Source organism: Topomyia yanbarensis, chromosome 3 (genome assembly GCF_030247195.1).
Source record: "Topomyia yanbarensis strain Yona2022 chromosome 3, ASM3024719v1, whole genome shotgun sequence".
NCBI lineage: Eukaryota > Metazoa > Arthropoda > Insecta > Diptera > Culicidae > Topomyia > Topomyia yanbarensis.
The window spans coordinates 288,266,200-288,282,551 of NC_080672.1; the positions used below are offsets into that span (position 1 = coordinate 288,266,200).

Consider the following 16,352-nt stretch of genomic DNA (forward strand, 5'->3'; position numbering starts at 1 on the left):
AGCATATGTAAGAGCGAGATGATAAATTTTCAGTGTTAACAGCGACATGCGACCTCTAGTAGTTATAATCTCTTTTGGAATAACCGCTGTCAATTCGAATTAAGCCACAAAAAACATGACGACAGTAGCGCACCTGGTTTGGATATCCCAACTACCTTCGAAACCGTTAGAGATTTTTACGCGAGTTGAATGCTGAAGATGGACGTCTGTTCTCTGTGGTGGGTGGGTGGAGCCATAATTCTAACCAGAACCAGCCAGAATTCAGGCTCATTTCACAACTGAATTTTGCTGGGAATCCACACCTGCCTCAATAAAGCTAAGTCGTAAATGAGGTAGAATTCTGGCTGGTTCTAATTTGAATTTAGGCTCTAGCTAACACACCGATTCTAGCTAGAATCGGTTGTATCACTGGAGCCGGAATACGAATTAGAACCGCAGGCAGAATTCCGGTTCATTTCCTGTTGAACTTTACTGGGTTCCTATCGAGTCTTCGCGCATCTCTATATATAATCATCTCTGATTTTTAGATCTCATTCGTAACTGTCACACGTTTGTCTGTCAGTTCTGAAGTCAACATTTCCATTCTGTGTTCATGCTGTGTTTCTTTACGTGCCCTGCCGGACTTGGCTCACGTTTTTTCGTAATTTCCGCAAATGTGAAGGTGGTCAAGGAATATTTCCTAAGAATATTTACAGTCTGCTATTAAACTTTAAACTTGTTCAGTGGAGATATGGATGATGAAGACGATCCCGTTGTAGAAGAGGTTTGTTTCTAAGTTTTTTAATGAGAGGTTTTAATAGATTTTCATTCTTGAATTAGGTTCCAGTCTACTTGTCGAAAAACCTTTCCGAGAACTTGTATCTGTTGCAGTATCCGGTGAAAGCTTCCTCTTCTACATTCGACGATGGCCAGGTCGTGAACAGTTGCGTGAAGCCGATCAATCAGCAGGTAAGATTCAGTTGGCTTGAGCCACATGGGATTTATTTACATCATAACTGACATGTATACGTCTATTACAACAGATAAAGGTAGATTATGCTTTGAACACGGCATCCAAAAACTACGATTCATTTAAAGGGGAACAGTTTGCGATCGCGGCTGATGGCAAGGATAAGCAACAAAAACCAACGTTTCGAAGTGGAACAATGGACAAACAGTCCTTTCTCAGCTCAAAACCTATCGAGGACGTTAATCGATATATGATCTGTGTGCTGCAGGATCGGGAGATTCATGCCACACCACTCAGCGGTATTGTTTCAATGCGTCAAATGTTCTCTTATTTTGATAAGCAGGACAAGCGAACAAAGGCCGAGCAAAAAGCCGAACAGGATGCAGATGCTGACGAAGAAGAAGCCAAGCAGGTTACAGTCAAGTTTGCTCGACAAGAAAATGAAAAGGTGCGAAAAGCAAGGGAAAAATCGTTTAACTATATCTCGAAGATGGAATCGGAGGAGCCGTGGTGCGAAACGTTCTGGCATGCAAAAAACTCAACTGCTGCCGAACTGGAAAGGCAGAAATTATATTGTAGCACCTCCTTGCGGGATGGAGCGGACAGTTCCCTCAACGTCGGATCTAAGGAGTATTTGGACATGTTGATTAGCAAGGAGAAAATGGATAGGAATATTGATTCTATGCTGCCAAGCCGAGTTGTCTGTATGCACAAGCTAAAGCAAATGACGCTCGTCGATCAGATTAAGGTTATTCTTAGAGATGGTGGGTATAGATTTATGGTAAGGGCACTGAAACTAAAAGCAAGTTGGCTGTACAAAATCATTTGGCATAACGAGCTTTTAGCGTATCTCAATCACTTAATTTAACTTTTTTCAATTGCCGAAAACAGTCTAATTTGCAAATTGTAATTAACAAAATATTGCTGCCATTTTTTTTATTCAACGTACAGTTTGTAATTAACGTTTCGTTTTTCGTGAAAATTAAAACTAGGTGATTCGGGCAAACGAGAGATTAACCGATTTGCTTGCGAGGAATTACCGCTTCGGTAAAAATAAGCAAATCGAGTTTTATGTCGATTAACTATTATGCCAAACCGTTGTATGCTAAATAACCAACCGTAGTAAATATTACGATAATATAGTATATGAGCGAGAGAGCTATGTTTCTAGATTGTTTACATAGCACATGCATATCATCTTGTTTTAAAATCACAGTCAAAATATACTGAGCTGTTTATTAAAACATTACTACTAAATTTAATCAGAGCTAATCCAGAATGCACTACTAATTGCGTGTATTTAATTTTCTTTTGCAGCAAAGGTACTCACGTTCCAACAAATAATGGACCTTCTTCCGGACCGGAGCCTTGTGGTGGACAAAGTTCTCCGCACCCTTCCGATGGCTGGTGTATTGATTCGTGGCAACTGGGTTGTTCAATCGGAGAGCATCTATCCGGAAGGAAGCGTGTCCAGTACCAACGGCGTTCCGGCGGAACAAATGTGCAAAGCACGCGACTATATTCTGTACAGGTTCACCCAGTGTGACAAGCTGGAACGGCATCAGCTGGCGCTTATTACACAGCTGCCGACGGAGGAGATTCGGGAGATACTTTGTTCAGTTGCAAAACTGAACAGTGACCGTAGCTGGAGCCTGCTGTTACCACCGAATGAGGAGTTTTCGGTGAACGAGCAGGAAATTAGTGATAGACAGACCGCTTTTTGGACTGCTCGAGCGGATAAGTTCAACGAGATGGAAAAGAGCACTAAAAGAGTACGGAAGCGATCGTCAAGGTCTGACAGTAAATACGACATGAAAATGAATAATGGATAGCAAGGTTAGTGCTTGTATAAGAATTTATATTATGTTTCTAAACCAGTAAGCATAACTATTTATATAATTGCCGGAAAATATATTTAAGAAAACCAAGTCAAACAACGAACTTGTTACAGTTTCTTATCTATCATCCGAAAGGTTGTTTCCAGTATATTCTGATAAATTTGATTGCGATTGGTCACCGTCACATGAAACAGCGTATGTTTAATATTCTTTAAATTATCTACGATACTGGACGTAGTTTTCATTGGGATTGTTGCTACAAAAAATAGTTCACCTTTGTTAATACTGCATGAAAGCTGAGTCAACCGTTTTTCGAAAGCTTTTGATTTCAATTCCATTTTACCGATTTCATCCAACAGAAGAATATTAGCCGAACAAATGTCGAGCACTGGCAGGGCAACTGATTCAAATTCAGGAACAGTAACTGTATACTTACCGACTCGGTTTTGGGCTGTAGTATTTTTAACTATCGTGCTAGAATTTCCTAGGTCTAGTTACAAATGTAAATAACTGAGTTTGGTCGGTTACCTTGCTCGTGAAAGCGTAGCACGTTTTCCCTCAAATGTAACAATGTCGAAACCGCACCTTTCGCCGTGCGCATTCCTCAGTTCCTCGGTGTAAAATCCACTGAATTTAATGGAGTGTTTCGTTAATTCTAACCCAAGGTTGCGTATAATCGTAGTCTTCCCGACGCCTGTAAGAGTGAATAGTTATTCTAGAGGAAAATGTATATTTTTGAAAGTTGTTTGAAAATTCTTTTCCTTTACTAAATTGCCAAGAATTGCACAGAATTTGATACACAGAAAATTAAGGAGATGGAAATATTCAAAATTGTATATGCGGATTATCCGAAATTGAATGCAGTGAAGACCCAATTTTGTCAGCCCATCGAATTTGAGGTAATTTGGTGTACCTAAAATCACAGACTAACAGACATAACACTCGAAAACGATGCTTCGCCTGCTTTAACGGTCATTTTAAATATATTTGTAGTTGGGACTGTGGCCACATTTGAAATTATGGCGCCACTGACATATGAACATGCATATGGGGGATAGACTACTAGTGCAAAATTGTTCCCAAACCTGAGGGGTAACCCATCAGCAAATGAGTGCTTGGGACTGTGAATAAAAGGTGGAGCTAGTGTTCTGGGAAAATTGCCGGATCGATGTTTTTTGTGGGAATTCCCTCATAGTGTTATGTCTGTTAGTCTGTGCTAAAATATTCAAAGGATTTATTGAAATGGCCATGTACTGCCTATAATCGCAAACCATTCTCATGTAGATGGGTAACCCCATATAAAATAAGACTGATTTACGATTATGGGCAGTATACTGACACTTGCATTCCGAAGGTTTGTTTGGGGTTTTATATGGTTCATCCGGATCTATCACATTCACCCGAATGACGTTCGCCCGAAAGCTTTTTACCAAAATGGTATTAACCGGAATGGACCATTTACCCGAATAGACCACTTGCCCAATACCATTAACCCGAATACCATTAACCCGAATACCGCATTCACTCAAACATAATATGAAATTAAATCCACGCTGCTTATAAGATCACTTACCTATTGTTTCGATTCCAACAAAAGGAAAAGAAAATAACAATACTAGTGTCCAACAAGCAAGCATGCTTCTGTAGCCATTCTCTCAGCTTTTGTTGTCAGTTCATAAAATGTCGGATAGAAAGAATTGCGTATCGCACCGTGTTGCTCATGTCAATGTCATTAAAAATCAAACATTCCATGCGTCCATCTCCATCATGCTCTATATCAACACCGTCATTGCGAGTTCGGAAACCACGTGGGATCAGAAAACTATTACCGACATCATCATCATCTCCATCGTTTAAATCACCACCAGCTAAATCTCAAAAGGAGTTTGATGCTCAGAAAAGTTTTGAGCATACCTTCGTCATAATCAATTATGCATTCCGCATCATTACAATCACCGACTCTGGGTATTGATTAGGATTGCTCTGATTTCCCGGTTGCTGTCAACGGAGAGCAAAAGTTCACATCACTGGAAACATCATTCGTTAGCCGCTAAATAACATCAATAGCCGCTTGCCAGAAAAAAAGAGTTGATTCCTTCTTTATAACATAAGCAGTTTTTTGAAATTGTATACCAAATACCCATCGCAATCAAACTGGTAATCCACTTGTTTGCCCGGTTTACCCAAACTTAGGAGCTGATTCCTTCTTTCAAACATAAGCAGTTTTTTGAACCTGTATACCAAATAGCTTTTGCAAGTAAATATGTAATCCACTCGTTCGCCTGGTTTACTCAAAATTAGCGTTTGATTCCTTCTTTCAAACATGAGCAGCTCTTTGAATCTGTATGCTAAATAAGTTCACAAGCAAACCATAGATCCGCTCGTTTCCCCGGTTTACTCATATTTAGGGGTTGATTGCTTCTTTCAAACATGAACGGTTCTTTGGAGCTGCATGCCAAATAAGTTTGCAAGGAAACTGTTGATCCACTCGTTTACCCGGTTTACTCAAACATAAGGGTTGATTAATTCTTTCAAGCAAGAGCAATTCTTTGAATCTGTATACTAAATAGTTCTCGTAAGCAGTTTGTTGATCCTGGTTTGTCCGGCTTACTCTAACTTGTGGGTTGATTCCTTCTTTCAAACATGAATCTGTACTGAAATCGAAATGAAAGCATATTGTCACAATTTTCTTTTTTTCGTACCATAGACCCATTGACCCTTATTACAAACGACCGTTAAGCCAAATGTCTTTTAAAGCTCAATGATCTTATTCCAAATAGCCAACAACCATACAATTTCATTTATCGATGAACGTTACGCGTAAAGCATTGGACGGAGAACCTTTTTGCCTTTTCAATAGACAGGTACAGCAATTGCTCTAAAAATAGACATTTTAACTGAGGGCCGAGTGTCATACACAGAGCCGTAGCGTGGTCTTCTGGCACCCTTGGCGGAGTCTCAGTTTTGCACCCCGCTTTCTTTTTCAGTTCAGTTTGCGCTGTACATGGAAATGACACACATACTTCGTACTTAATTGACGTTTAACTTTCGTTCATTTCACGTAAATTGCAGCCACAAATCTTTTACTGTATATTTATAAAATCATTTGACGCTAGGTGTTTGAAGACGACGAAGGGAGCATCTATTTAGAAGTCTGAATATTAGGTCGTCAATGACATGTATGGGAAACAGGTGACCATCAAATTTAATAACTGGACGTACCTCAACAGCACTTAGAAAAAAGTCCATTTGCAAAATTTTAGCCCAATCGGACACGAATTAGGGGTTGTGCAAAACGGTGCAAAGGCAAAGTGAAAAAAAATTCACCCGCAAAAAAAATTCAAAAGACCTCTTAGAATATTCAGAAATTGTATTCGAATTTTTGATGCTAAATGGCTTAGGATGTAATGAAACGTCCAGGTCTATTGCCACCCAGAATTTTTTAAAGATAGCCTTTATGGAACTTGGAAAATTTTGGATTTGAGCTGATACTGGGGTTTGAAAAGGCTTCTTTTATATTATTTTCTATGCCAAATGTCTTAGAAATGCATGAAACAACGGATCTTGTATCTTCTCGCAAAAAAATGTTTTGACAAAAGTTGCCTTTCCGGTATTAATTTTTAAACTGAGATTTTCAAAAAAATTCAAAAAAATGTTTTTTTTAGAATTTACACCAGATTTAATGGATTTATATAATATTTGGCATTCAAAAAAATGAAAGCTGCATTTCCAACAAGTTCCATCTCAATTCAAAAATATCCCTTGACCATAAATATTGGCACTCTACCGTGTATCAAGTATACTGGGGAGACAATTTAGGAACTTTGAGCTGATTAATGGATTGTTCATTACGGTGCATATCATTTGATTCGAATTACCAGTCCAAGGGCCGCCATGGCATTCCGGTTATATTCCAGATGGTACCCACCCATATTTTTGCACAAGCAAGTGAAACAAAGATGCTTTTATGATCCATTGCTGATTGTGTTTTCACACATTCTTTGTTCCAGTTTCCAATAAAATAGGATACATCCCTACAGTGTGTCCCACATTTATATGTTCACCCCATTTTTTCAGGATAACCTTTTTTTTCTTTCGAGCAAACTGCACAAAATTTTCAGCATTTGTTTTAAAACTTAATCAACGATGTTTCTCGAAATTTGGAAGCTGTGGTGTGTTTCGTTCGTTTGTTATGGTAGATTAAGTGAAAAAAGTGATGTCCCACATTTATAAGTTCACCCTACTATTTTTTGGATAACTTTTCTTTCTATTCATGCAAACTGTTCCAGATTTTTAGCGTTTATTTTAAAACTTAATCAACTAGTTTTCTCGATGTTTGTAAACCCTGGTACATCTTGTTCGTTTGTTATGGCAATTTAAGTGAAAAATGTGTCCTTTATTTACCCGTTAACCCTATTTTCTCAGAATAACCTTTTTTTTTATTGAAACGTGCTGCACCAAATTTTTGAATTTTTTTTTAAAGTCTAATTTACAATGTTTCTCAAAATTTCGCAGCTTTGGTGCATTTCGTTCGTTTGTTATAGCAGTTTAAGCGAAAAATGTTGTTACTCCATTTATACGTTCACTAAGAAAAAATATAGTTTTTCCCAAAAAATGTTTTACTTAAGTAATTATCCAGTAATAATTAACACTTCATGTAGTAGTCAATCGACTTCCCATCGTATAAATATGGGACACTACTTTTTAACTTAAACTACCATAACAAACGAACGAAACGCACCAGAGCTTCCAAATTTTGAGAAACATCGTAAATTAGACTTTAATTGAGATCGAAGTAAGCTACGGTAGTAGGAGCAAGGAAAAATATTCGATGCGTAATTTTTGTGTCAATCTTCCTTCTTCCTTGTGTTAGAAACGATTGAATTTGCCCGCAATATAATTCAAAAGGGTCCGATCTTACAGTGTTATGTGCTGTCCTGATAAATACTGGTTTCTTTGAACAATTTATGGCAAGTGTTTTCGGTGAAGTTTTCCTGCCTCAACTGGAGTTACTGGAAGAGATTTTCTCCATGAAGCATCAAACTGTGTTACGTGGGAATGGTCGAGCAACTATTGCAGACAGCTCCAAGGAGTCGAAGATGGACCTGATTGATAAGGGAGTATTTCAATTTTTTCTTTTTGACCATTGTTATTAGTTGTAGGGTAATTTCGGGAGAGATGCCGAGTAGGGGTAAGATGCCGCACACTCTGTATCTCGTATGTAAGGTCACTTTCGTGCGGTAATGAGATATTGTGAGTTTGTCTTTCGAGGAGTTACAGCACTGGATATGCAAAATAATCCTTAACATTGGCTCACGAAGGTTTTATTATTTATGTGACCAGTTGCTGATGTTTTAGAGCGAATCATGACAATGGCACTAGACTTAGATATAAATCTGCTGTCAGGAGTCTAAGGTTACATCCGAGTTTCATTTTAAGCTCATAACTTCTATAACGTATAATCATCTTTTTGTTTCACTTGTTTCCTTTCTGTTAACTGAACGAAAATAACCATTCTACCACGCTCCAATCTATTTATACTAAAACTAGGAAATAATAACATATATTTTTTTCTCGAAATAATCTCCCAATGGTAACGTTTAAAGTTTAAAGCACAGGTGCATGCTAATGCTGATTTAATTTTCGGATCGCGGTCGCTCTAGGTTCGCTCTGAACTGTCATTTTAATATGGCTTTTGTAAATATTAGAGCGAACCTAGAGCGACTCGGATCTAAAACCGAAGTCAGCATTAGTTTGGAGGGGAGCGAGTAAAGGCGCTTTAACCTAGGCTTAATGAGCCAGGGCAAGGTGTAAATACCTCTGTCCCATCCCAAAGGACCAAAGGAGTGACATTAACCTTCTTAGCAAAGTCACTCCCAACGTTTTATCCTAACCCCTTATAAACTGAAACGGTCGGTACGGTTGTCCTCGTTTCTTCCTCACTCAACTTTCAAAACGATTCGTTGATTGAATTGTTCATTAAATGAATAATTCAATTGTCGTATAATATTGAAACATCTTCAAACCCAACTCTGCGCAGTAGGCCTGGCCGTTTTAATATTTGCGACATATTGTAATATGCTTCAAATATTAATGTTGACAAGAAAAACACTAAAGAATATCTGCAGTGTTTTCCAGGATGCTTTTCAATACTGGCTGTGTAAGGGTTAGAATAGAATAGAATAGAATAGAACATCGTAAATTGGACTTTAAAAAAAAATCAAAAATTTGGTGCAGTTTGCTGGAAAGAAAAAAAGTTATCCTGAAAAAATGGGGTGAACGAATAAATGTGGGACGTGTGAAGATAGATGACCACATTATTCCTTTACTATCAAAGTAAGACTTTTCTTTCAAATTACGTTCACCATGATTTCGACCTCTTTATTAATATTCCTTAGTTTTCATTTTGCGTCTAACTCTAGGCCCGAGCATAAATCAACGCTCCAGAAATTACCCAAATGGTCCTTAAAAAGAAGTCAAATAAAATTCGTCATCAAAGACTGCAATTTTCCATTTAAAATAAAATACATTAAACTTGAACCGCCCATATCCCATCTTCTTTCGGATCAAAGTTAGTTCGCTCAGCATTCTAATAATCCGCAAGATGCAGAGATATTCAGCTGTACCAGATATCTCGAAAGTTCGCCTTGATATGCTCAGAATTGCGATATTTTGTCTATAGTAAACAAATGACGTTACTGGCGACAACACTTTTAAGAAGAACTGACGCGTTTGCATACCCGCTCACAAAGCTGAGATCGATGGTGTAGTAGTCGATTCGAACTTGGCATGTGGGGATCTACTGAAGGACGGGAGTGGATGTTTCAAGGACGCTCTGCGAGAGCGAAGATTTTGAATAACAATCGCACAGGACGGGACAAAATGGTGTGTCCCTTCAAACTAGGAGTTTCAACGTTTCCAAAAACACTAAAAATCTCATTTGACATTTCAACCAGCGATTTAGCTTAGTGCAGGATTGGTTGGACCTGGGTTAGGAACTAGCAATTTTGTGATATTGCGAAACTCCTCCCCGCATCGAAGAGACTTCAATTTTTATGGTACGGCATGGAGTTATCTTCTCAATGATAATTGATCTAGCTTACTTTACGATCTTTGCTAAAGCTTTAAAAAGGTGACCTGCTTAACTGCCCATGACCACATTTCCGTTCCCCTTGTTTTTATGAAACTGATAAAACGAGGGAAAAAAGTTTGCGATAATTTTCGCTATTTTTGTTGAAGTTTGAAGTCTTTGTCTTGTTCGTTGTTTATTCTGGACTAACAGGACCGTAGCGTAGTCTTCTGGCGCCTTTGGTAGATTCTCAATTATGCGTCTCATTATGGTCTACTTTGGCTTTGTTTTCCAGTTCGACTTTCAAACACAAAATTCATGTGTACCTGGGAATGATCTCTGCACTAAAAGCACGTAATTCTTATGGATTGAATTAAACAGAAATTCTCGACATCACTTGCTTCAACATGTTAAAACTTCATTTTTCATTCGAATATCGTTAAAATTCAAAATAATTTTATTCAAACTGAGAGAAAAATGGGGTTTTGTCACTCGTCGTGTCACTGTGCATCAAAATCACTCGCTACAATTGCAGACGAGACGGAAAGTGTCACCAACTAACACACTGTTTAAGGCCAATTTTAGCGGGCCATGAATCTGAATGTGATATTCATTGTACGGTTCTGACATGTGCGAGCATAGGTACTTCACGATCACGATGTATCAACGTGAGCGTCTGTGCGTTCGATCGCGTGGGCATCTGCATGTTTCGTCTATGTAGCTTCGCTCCTATAACCTGTAAATCTGTACGGAGAGTAAGATGATGATAAATGCTGAGGAATGAGTATCATTCATGCATGCTTGAGGTTGTGGAGGTGGTGGCTACTAAATATCACCATCAGGAAAATTCCAAAACAACTGTCTGTCATGTAACAAAAATGTGCAGAATATTCCAACTTTTTCTATTGCATAAGATTTAAAGTAAATTGGACAAGCAAAAAATATCCGACACTACTATCGTTTGATGGTGGAAACGAATTCACAAAAATATTCTCGTCAGGATCACTATCGCACAGATTATTACGTCAAGAGCAGACATACACTTATTAAACAAAGAAATGTGTTGTTTGATTTTTACAGTCTTTACGAATCGTTGCATAAATTTGACAATTCGCAAAATAAAAAATGTCACAGGAAAACATAGTTTACTGAAAATTCAAGTTTATACCGCAAAAACAGCTCACTTTCAGGCCTCGATCGTAGAAGACCCCCTCAAAAATCTCCTACAATTTATCAGAATTAAGGGGTTATATACAAAGTTGTGGCGAAAAGTGAGCTAAGTTAGTGATTTTTCTAAAGTGTTTTATGCAAATTTTATTTGAAAAAGCAAAAGACAGTTCGTCAGTAGTGCTATCGAAGTTCGAAAAAAAAACAGATTAAATTAAAAAAATAGTCAAGGTTGGTGAGCCTATCCCCCAAAACGTGTTTCGGTAGAGGTTTGCGGTGAACGCTCTTCAAGCCGAACCGCTCAACAGAAACCAAAAAAGTAAAAAGATTATTGAAGAAAAATGGATTGTGGTGTACTTGAACGGATCGGTTTCCCAATAAAAAAAAATTTCCGATGAAAGAAAACATGTAGACCAAAAAATTGAGTGCTTTGGTGTTTAAAATTTAAAACAAAAATTCATTGCGAAGAATCGAAAATTATTGGATGAAAAAGAAACCGTTCAAGTACACGAGAATATTAATACAAACAATTCAAAAAAATATGAAGATCGGATGAATAGTTTTTGAGATATCACGTTCACCGCAACGGTACTTTTCAAAAAATATAGTTCCGAGACAATTGAGTTTAAAGTTTTTTGTGAACTTCACTCGTGGAAACACCAGCGCGCTGCGGATGGCTGTAGTTTGAAATCTGGTGCTCCGATCTGGATGAAATTTCGCACAAATATTTTCAAAAGTATGCACTTTCAGAATATTCAATAAATTTTTTTTTCGGTTTTTTGAGATTCAACTTTGTATATATCCCCTTAAATTAGGTTATGCCTAGTATTTGTATGACAACGAATAAACAATGAGTTTCTAATGCTACGCCAAAAGACAGAATAAGTCCACAAAGGGTTAATGCGATGGTTTATGATATAAGCTTAAGACGAAAGACTGAATTTCATTGCACAGTATGGTATGATTCAACTATCCATATTCGCGTGTTTGTATGATCCTCAAAAATGGTTTATAATTGTAAATCAGCTCCCCGCAGAAATGAATCTTAAAAAACATGGGAGAATAACGCGTTTATGGGATGTTGAAAATTAAAAAGTTCACAATATTCAATTCAATTTCTCATTTTCATTCTACATAAGTCGTAGATTGTCGTTGAAATTATATCCTGAGTCTGGTGGCACCTTAATTGATATTGATTTTTCTACAATTGCTGAAACTAAATTTAGTGAATTTGTTTTAAAATAAAACCACAGTTATGCAGCTAACCGATCATGGAGCCCTACTCTATCGCACCGACCCGTTTGTTTCTGGCAACAAATTTAATAGAAATTACAGCGGTTGGTATCTTCGCGATAGAGATGTGTGGAAGCGACGACAATGTCTGCCATAAGTAGTGGCGTTTGGAGGCATTCAGAAACTCTAACGCAGTTCCTCTGCTATTCGGCCGACGAAGGAATTCGGAGTTAATCTTCGGTGACTTTCGGAAGCCACCCCCTTTCCATGTGGTGACTTTTGCCCCAGTTGGAAGTAGCTTGTAAGGACTATGGACGGACGAGACGAATTAATGTGACGATTAATGACGATAAATGTATAACAATAATTTATAATAATCGTAAAAGCAGTATCTTCGCTGTATGTAGGTAATGCCTTAGTTATATACTTACCTGGAACACCCGTGATGAGAATTAGATGCATTCCGTTTGCTTCAGATGCTTGATATTGCGCAGATTGTAACGCCTGAAAATTATGAAAAGAAATGGCTATTCAAATCCAAGCAAATGATTTATGAGGCACCTTCGTACTTGATTTTGCATGTTTTACGTGAGACTTTTACTATTACATTGGCGGTGATACAAAACACACCTGAAACATACATTTTTCCATAGCGTATTTGCTTTTTATTACTAATCTGACATTGTTATTTATCTTATTATTTACAGAGTCTGACTATACTAATACAATGAGTTCACGTATTATTACAAAGAATAGTTTAGAAGCTACTTTTAAGAAGAAAATTATCCTCCTATTGATCACCGCTTACTGAAAATGCGAAAAATAATAAGGGCTGACTTCATATGAATGGCAGCCAGCTGTCTATTTACTATTTATCAATGAATAATCGACAAAGATCAAAACACGCTGAAAGGAAAACTCATCAAAGCACGTACGAAAAAACTTATAGAAAATCAAGACAACCCAATGCACAGCTTTCAGCATTCCATTGCCAGTGAGTTGGAGTTTTCATTGAATTCCCTCGGTAAAGCCATACTGTTCTCATCCTGAGTCACTTCGGACATCATGCCAATATTACTTGGACCAGCATCCATCTGGGCATCTTCGGGTCCATTATTCTCGATGGCCATTCCACCGTCTTCCTCAATTCCATTGGCTCCACCTGTTCCGTTTGCCGGGGTATCGTCCCAGTTGATTTTGAACCGTGTTACTCGTGGTTTTGAGGCAAGAATATTACGGGTCATTTGCTGGAATAACGGTTTTGCTGGAGGATTCTCGCGTAACTCAGGCGTTGAATATTCATTGTTGATGAAATATCCTACGCGAACAAATTCCTGACCCCGGTAGGAGCACGTCAATAAAACTACCGTTACTCCTACAGCGTCTTGCTCGGGAATCCTACCAACGTTTGGGGGATCCGCCTGGAAGACGAAAATGTGACGTCCTTCAGGCACTGGTCCGACGTAGATTGTGTCCAGAACCTGATCGAATTCCTCCGACTCGGCTGACCCGACGTAGATCATCTTCCATTCGAGGTCTTCCTTTAGCTCTTCAATGCACTCGAACGTTAACTCGAACTGGAATGGGTTCAAGAAACTGCTTGGATTGTCTAGCACGACGACGTTCGTGATGTGCACCTTGGCCATAGTGATCGTTGTTCGCCTAAATGATGAATCAAGCAAATGATAGGACAAACAGTATTCAGTGCTTTTTGCTCTTCATTCGGATATACGTACTTCAATAAAATTAGGACTAAAGCTTCTGGTCATAATTGAATATGAATTCCGTCAAATTAACAGAATTCGCTTTTAACACTGCATTAATTAGCAAATAACGAAATTTGGAATCAAATGACACATAACAAAACGTTATCATAGAGGCTTTCGAGCGAATCGGAAAGATTGTTTTTAAAGAGAATATAACGGAAACGCTGAAAACTTATTAGCGGTGAGCGCTGCCACAGCGGAAGCTTACCTCTAATCAGAAAATTTTCTGCAATGTTGTTCTGCCAAATCTGGTGCGTCCCACCTTCACTTTCTCCGACAACCGGCACTTGATACGATATTTTTGTGATGCGCGCTGGATTCACTAAGAATGTCTCGAGATTTGCACAAAATTTTGTTCAATTATTACACAAGCAAACCCACAGAATACAATTTCTAGAAAGCAATCGTCAGCAACAAATTCTCGCAGGTCCCATGAAAACAAACCTGAGAAATGCTTGCATTTCCCGCTTCGATCCTGTCCAGATGGCAGCTGTGAAATTAGAGCAGTTTCAGTTTGTGGATCACGTTTGTGGGAAATAAATCCAACTTAGAGAACTTTTTCAAAAAGTCCTATGCGCTCATTAAAAATAAAAGAATAACCAGCCACTCAATTTCATAAAAAGTGCACATAGCCAAAATATTAATTTTTGTCGTTTACTCAGTTTTGAGTTTGGAATGAAGATGTCAAATTTGAGTATTTTTCCCTCAAAGGCCAAATACGGGAAATAACGATTCCATATATCTAATAATACTAACAAACAAATTCATCAGTATTCAAAGCTTCACAAACCTGAATCGTTATGGCTATGCCTGAAAATCTATTTCGAGATCTTTCTCTAGCTTTATTCGATGTGAACTGGATCTAGCATTAACGGTAGTAGCCGCAAAGAAAATGAAAGAATGTTATTTCAAAACATCTAAACTTGTAGAAACTTATCAGAGTCTCTGAACTAAAGACGCTGAATCCCTCTGGATAAAGACTCGACACGTCAATTGTTTGTTTACCATTTATCTGTCAGTGTCATTCCAATCGAGCACGAGACCTGGCAATGGCCCTCGTTCCAGAAGGATTCGAAGCGATTTTCTTTGGATTGAGGGATTTTGACAGGTCTCGTGCTCGATTGGAATGACACTTACTGATAAATAATAAGAATAAGATAGAGTTTATCCAGAGGGATTCAGCGTCTTTATCTGAACTTACCTTTCAGTTTCTGAATGTTTTTTATCGATTCTTGTAGATCATTTGTTTTCAATTTTTTGGTTAGAGTTCCGTCCTATGCACCAGTTTTTTTTTCAATCAAAACCTTGAAAATTTAATGACTTAAGATTTGTGTTAGTTCTACTCTAAGACAAGACGTGATGATAGGGGGGGGGGGGTTTGTTCCAATTTTACGTCAAAATGGTCCAGCTCCTGATTGATTGATTTTAACTTTTTGTGCCGTACGCAATGTTACTGCAGGGATAGAGAAATGATGTTTGGCAGTGTTTCATTACCTTTGACAAATAAAAATTAAGGTTAAAAAGTAAAAATGACTAAATTGAGCTGAAATTGTGCGGCAAAGTGAAAGAAGTATTTATCATGCACGTGGTTGATGAACTTTAACAAAAATAAGACAGAAACCACAACATAATCTAATTTTTTTTTAGAAAATGCCTTGATTAAACCTAGAGTCTGTAGTATTATAGAGTCCCGTACAGAGGAATGCGCAACACTGCCTAAAATGATGTCCTCTTCATTGTTCCTGACACCCACAGTTTTTGCTGTAACTTTGAGTGACTTGAACCGAGTTACACAGTGGAGTGAATTGAAAACCTACTGTTTCGTGGCTTATAGCACTTTATTCTTAATACTATTCCATGTAATTTATTTTACATTGTTACAAAAAGTGTAATAAACTGAACACAGTGCTAGGGGCAGATCACTCTAGAAATGTACAACAAATTTGCATCAAATTAGAAAAAATGCATTTAATTTCCATTTTTTCATCAACTTTGCACTCCTTCGTAGAAAAGTTTGTTTAACAAACGTCCTACGCTGATTCATTTTGTTCGACGTTTTGTTGAATGTAGGGCTAATTTTTTGTAGGGTTTTGACGTCTTACACGCAACGCAAAATACATTGCACGCAACTCAAAATACATTACGAATTTCTATTTTGATGGAAAGAAATGCATTTAATTTAGCTGATTTTTAAAAATGCATCACAAGGGATCTGCCCCTAGATTCAGTGTCTTGTTTGGGCGATTGAAATATTTTGCTATGATATTATTTTTCTCGACACTAATACTTTTCTTGCATGTTCTCCGAAGAAAGAATGTTTGTTTACTTTG

General features: G+C 37.8%; 2 protein-coding genes across 4 annotated transcripts; one reads left to right on the top strand and one right to left on the bottom strand.

Moving 5' to 3' along the window:
• Positions 1-591: 591 nt before the first annotated feature.
• LOC131690000 (DNA-directed RNA polymerase III subunit RPC5-like) lies at positions 592-2,886 on the top strand. The gene is made up of 4 exons (XM_058975433.1): positions 592-763; positions 820-948; positions 1,023-1,713; positions 2,267-2,886. The coding sequence occupies exons 1-4, from the start codon at positions 731-733 to the stop codon at positions 2,779-2,781; spliced, it is 1,368 nt and encodes a 455-aa protein (XP_058831416.1). The 5' UTR covers positions 592-730; the 3' UTR covers positions 2,782-2,886.
• Positions 2,879-14,490, bottom strand: LOC131690001 (histone chaperone asf1-like). 3 transcript variants are annotated; one of them, XM_058975436.1, is made up of 4 exons: positions 14,231-14,490; positions 12,688-12,760; positions 3,316-3,481; positions 2,879-3,261 (listed from the first exon to the last, which is right to left on the bottom strand). In XM_058975436.1, exons 2-4 carry the CDS (start codon positions 12,716-12,718, stop codon positions 2,895-2,897), a joined length of 564 nt encoding a protein of 187 aa, XP_058831419.1. In that variant the 5' UTR covers positions 12,719-12,760; positions 14,231-14,490; the 3' UTR covers positions 2,879-2,894. The 3 variants fall into 3 exon arrangements, with proteins under 3 accessions (XP_058831419.1, XP_058831418.1, XP_058831417.1); XM_058975435.1 differs by lacking the exon at positions 14,231-14,490 and adding an exon at positions 12,826-13,237; XM_058975434.1 differs by lacking the exons at positions 2,879-3,261; positions 3,316-3,481; positions 12,688-12,760 and adding an exon at positions 12,899-13,918.
• Between the last annotated feature and the right edge of the window lie 1,862 nt (positions 14,491-16,352).

Bases quoted from the DNA above. Each gene is read 5' to 3' on its own strand.
- LOC131690001 (XM_058975434.1), bottom strand. From the start codon at position 13,902: ATGGCCAAGGTGCACATCACGAACGTCGTCGTGCTAGACAATCCAAGC.
- LOC131690000 (XM_058975433.1), top strand. From the start codon at position 731: ATGGATGATGAAGACGATCCCGTTGTAGAAGAG. The intron at 764-819 runs GTTTGTTTCTAA...TTCTTGAATTAG, and splicing joins ACGATCCCGTTGTAGAAGAG to GTTCCAGTCTACTTGTCGAA. The intron at 949-1,022 runs GTAAGATTCAGT...CTATTACAACAG, and splicing joins TGAAGCCGATCAATCAGCAG to ATAAAGGTAGATTATGCTTT.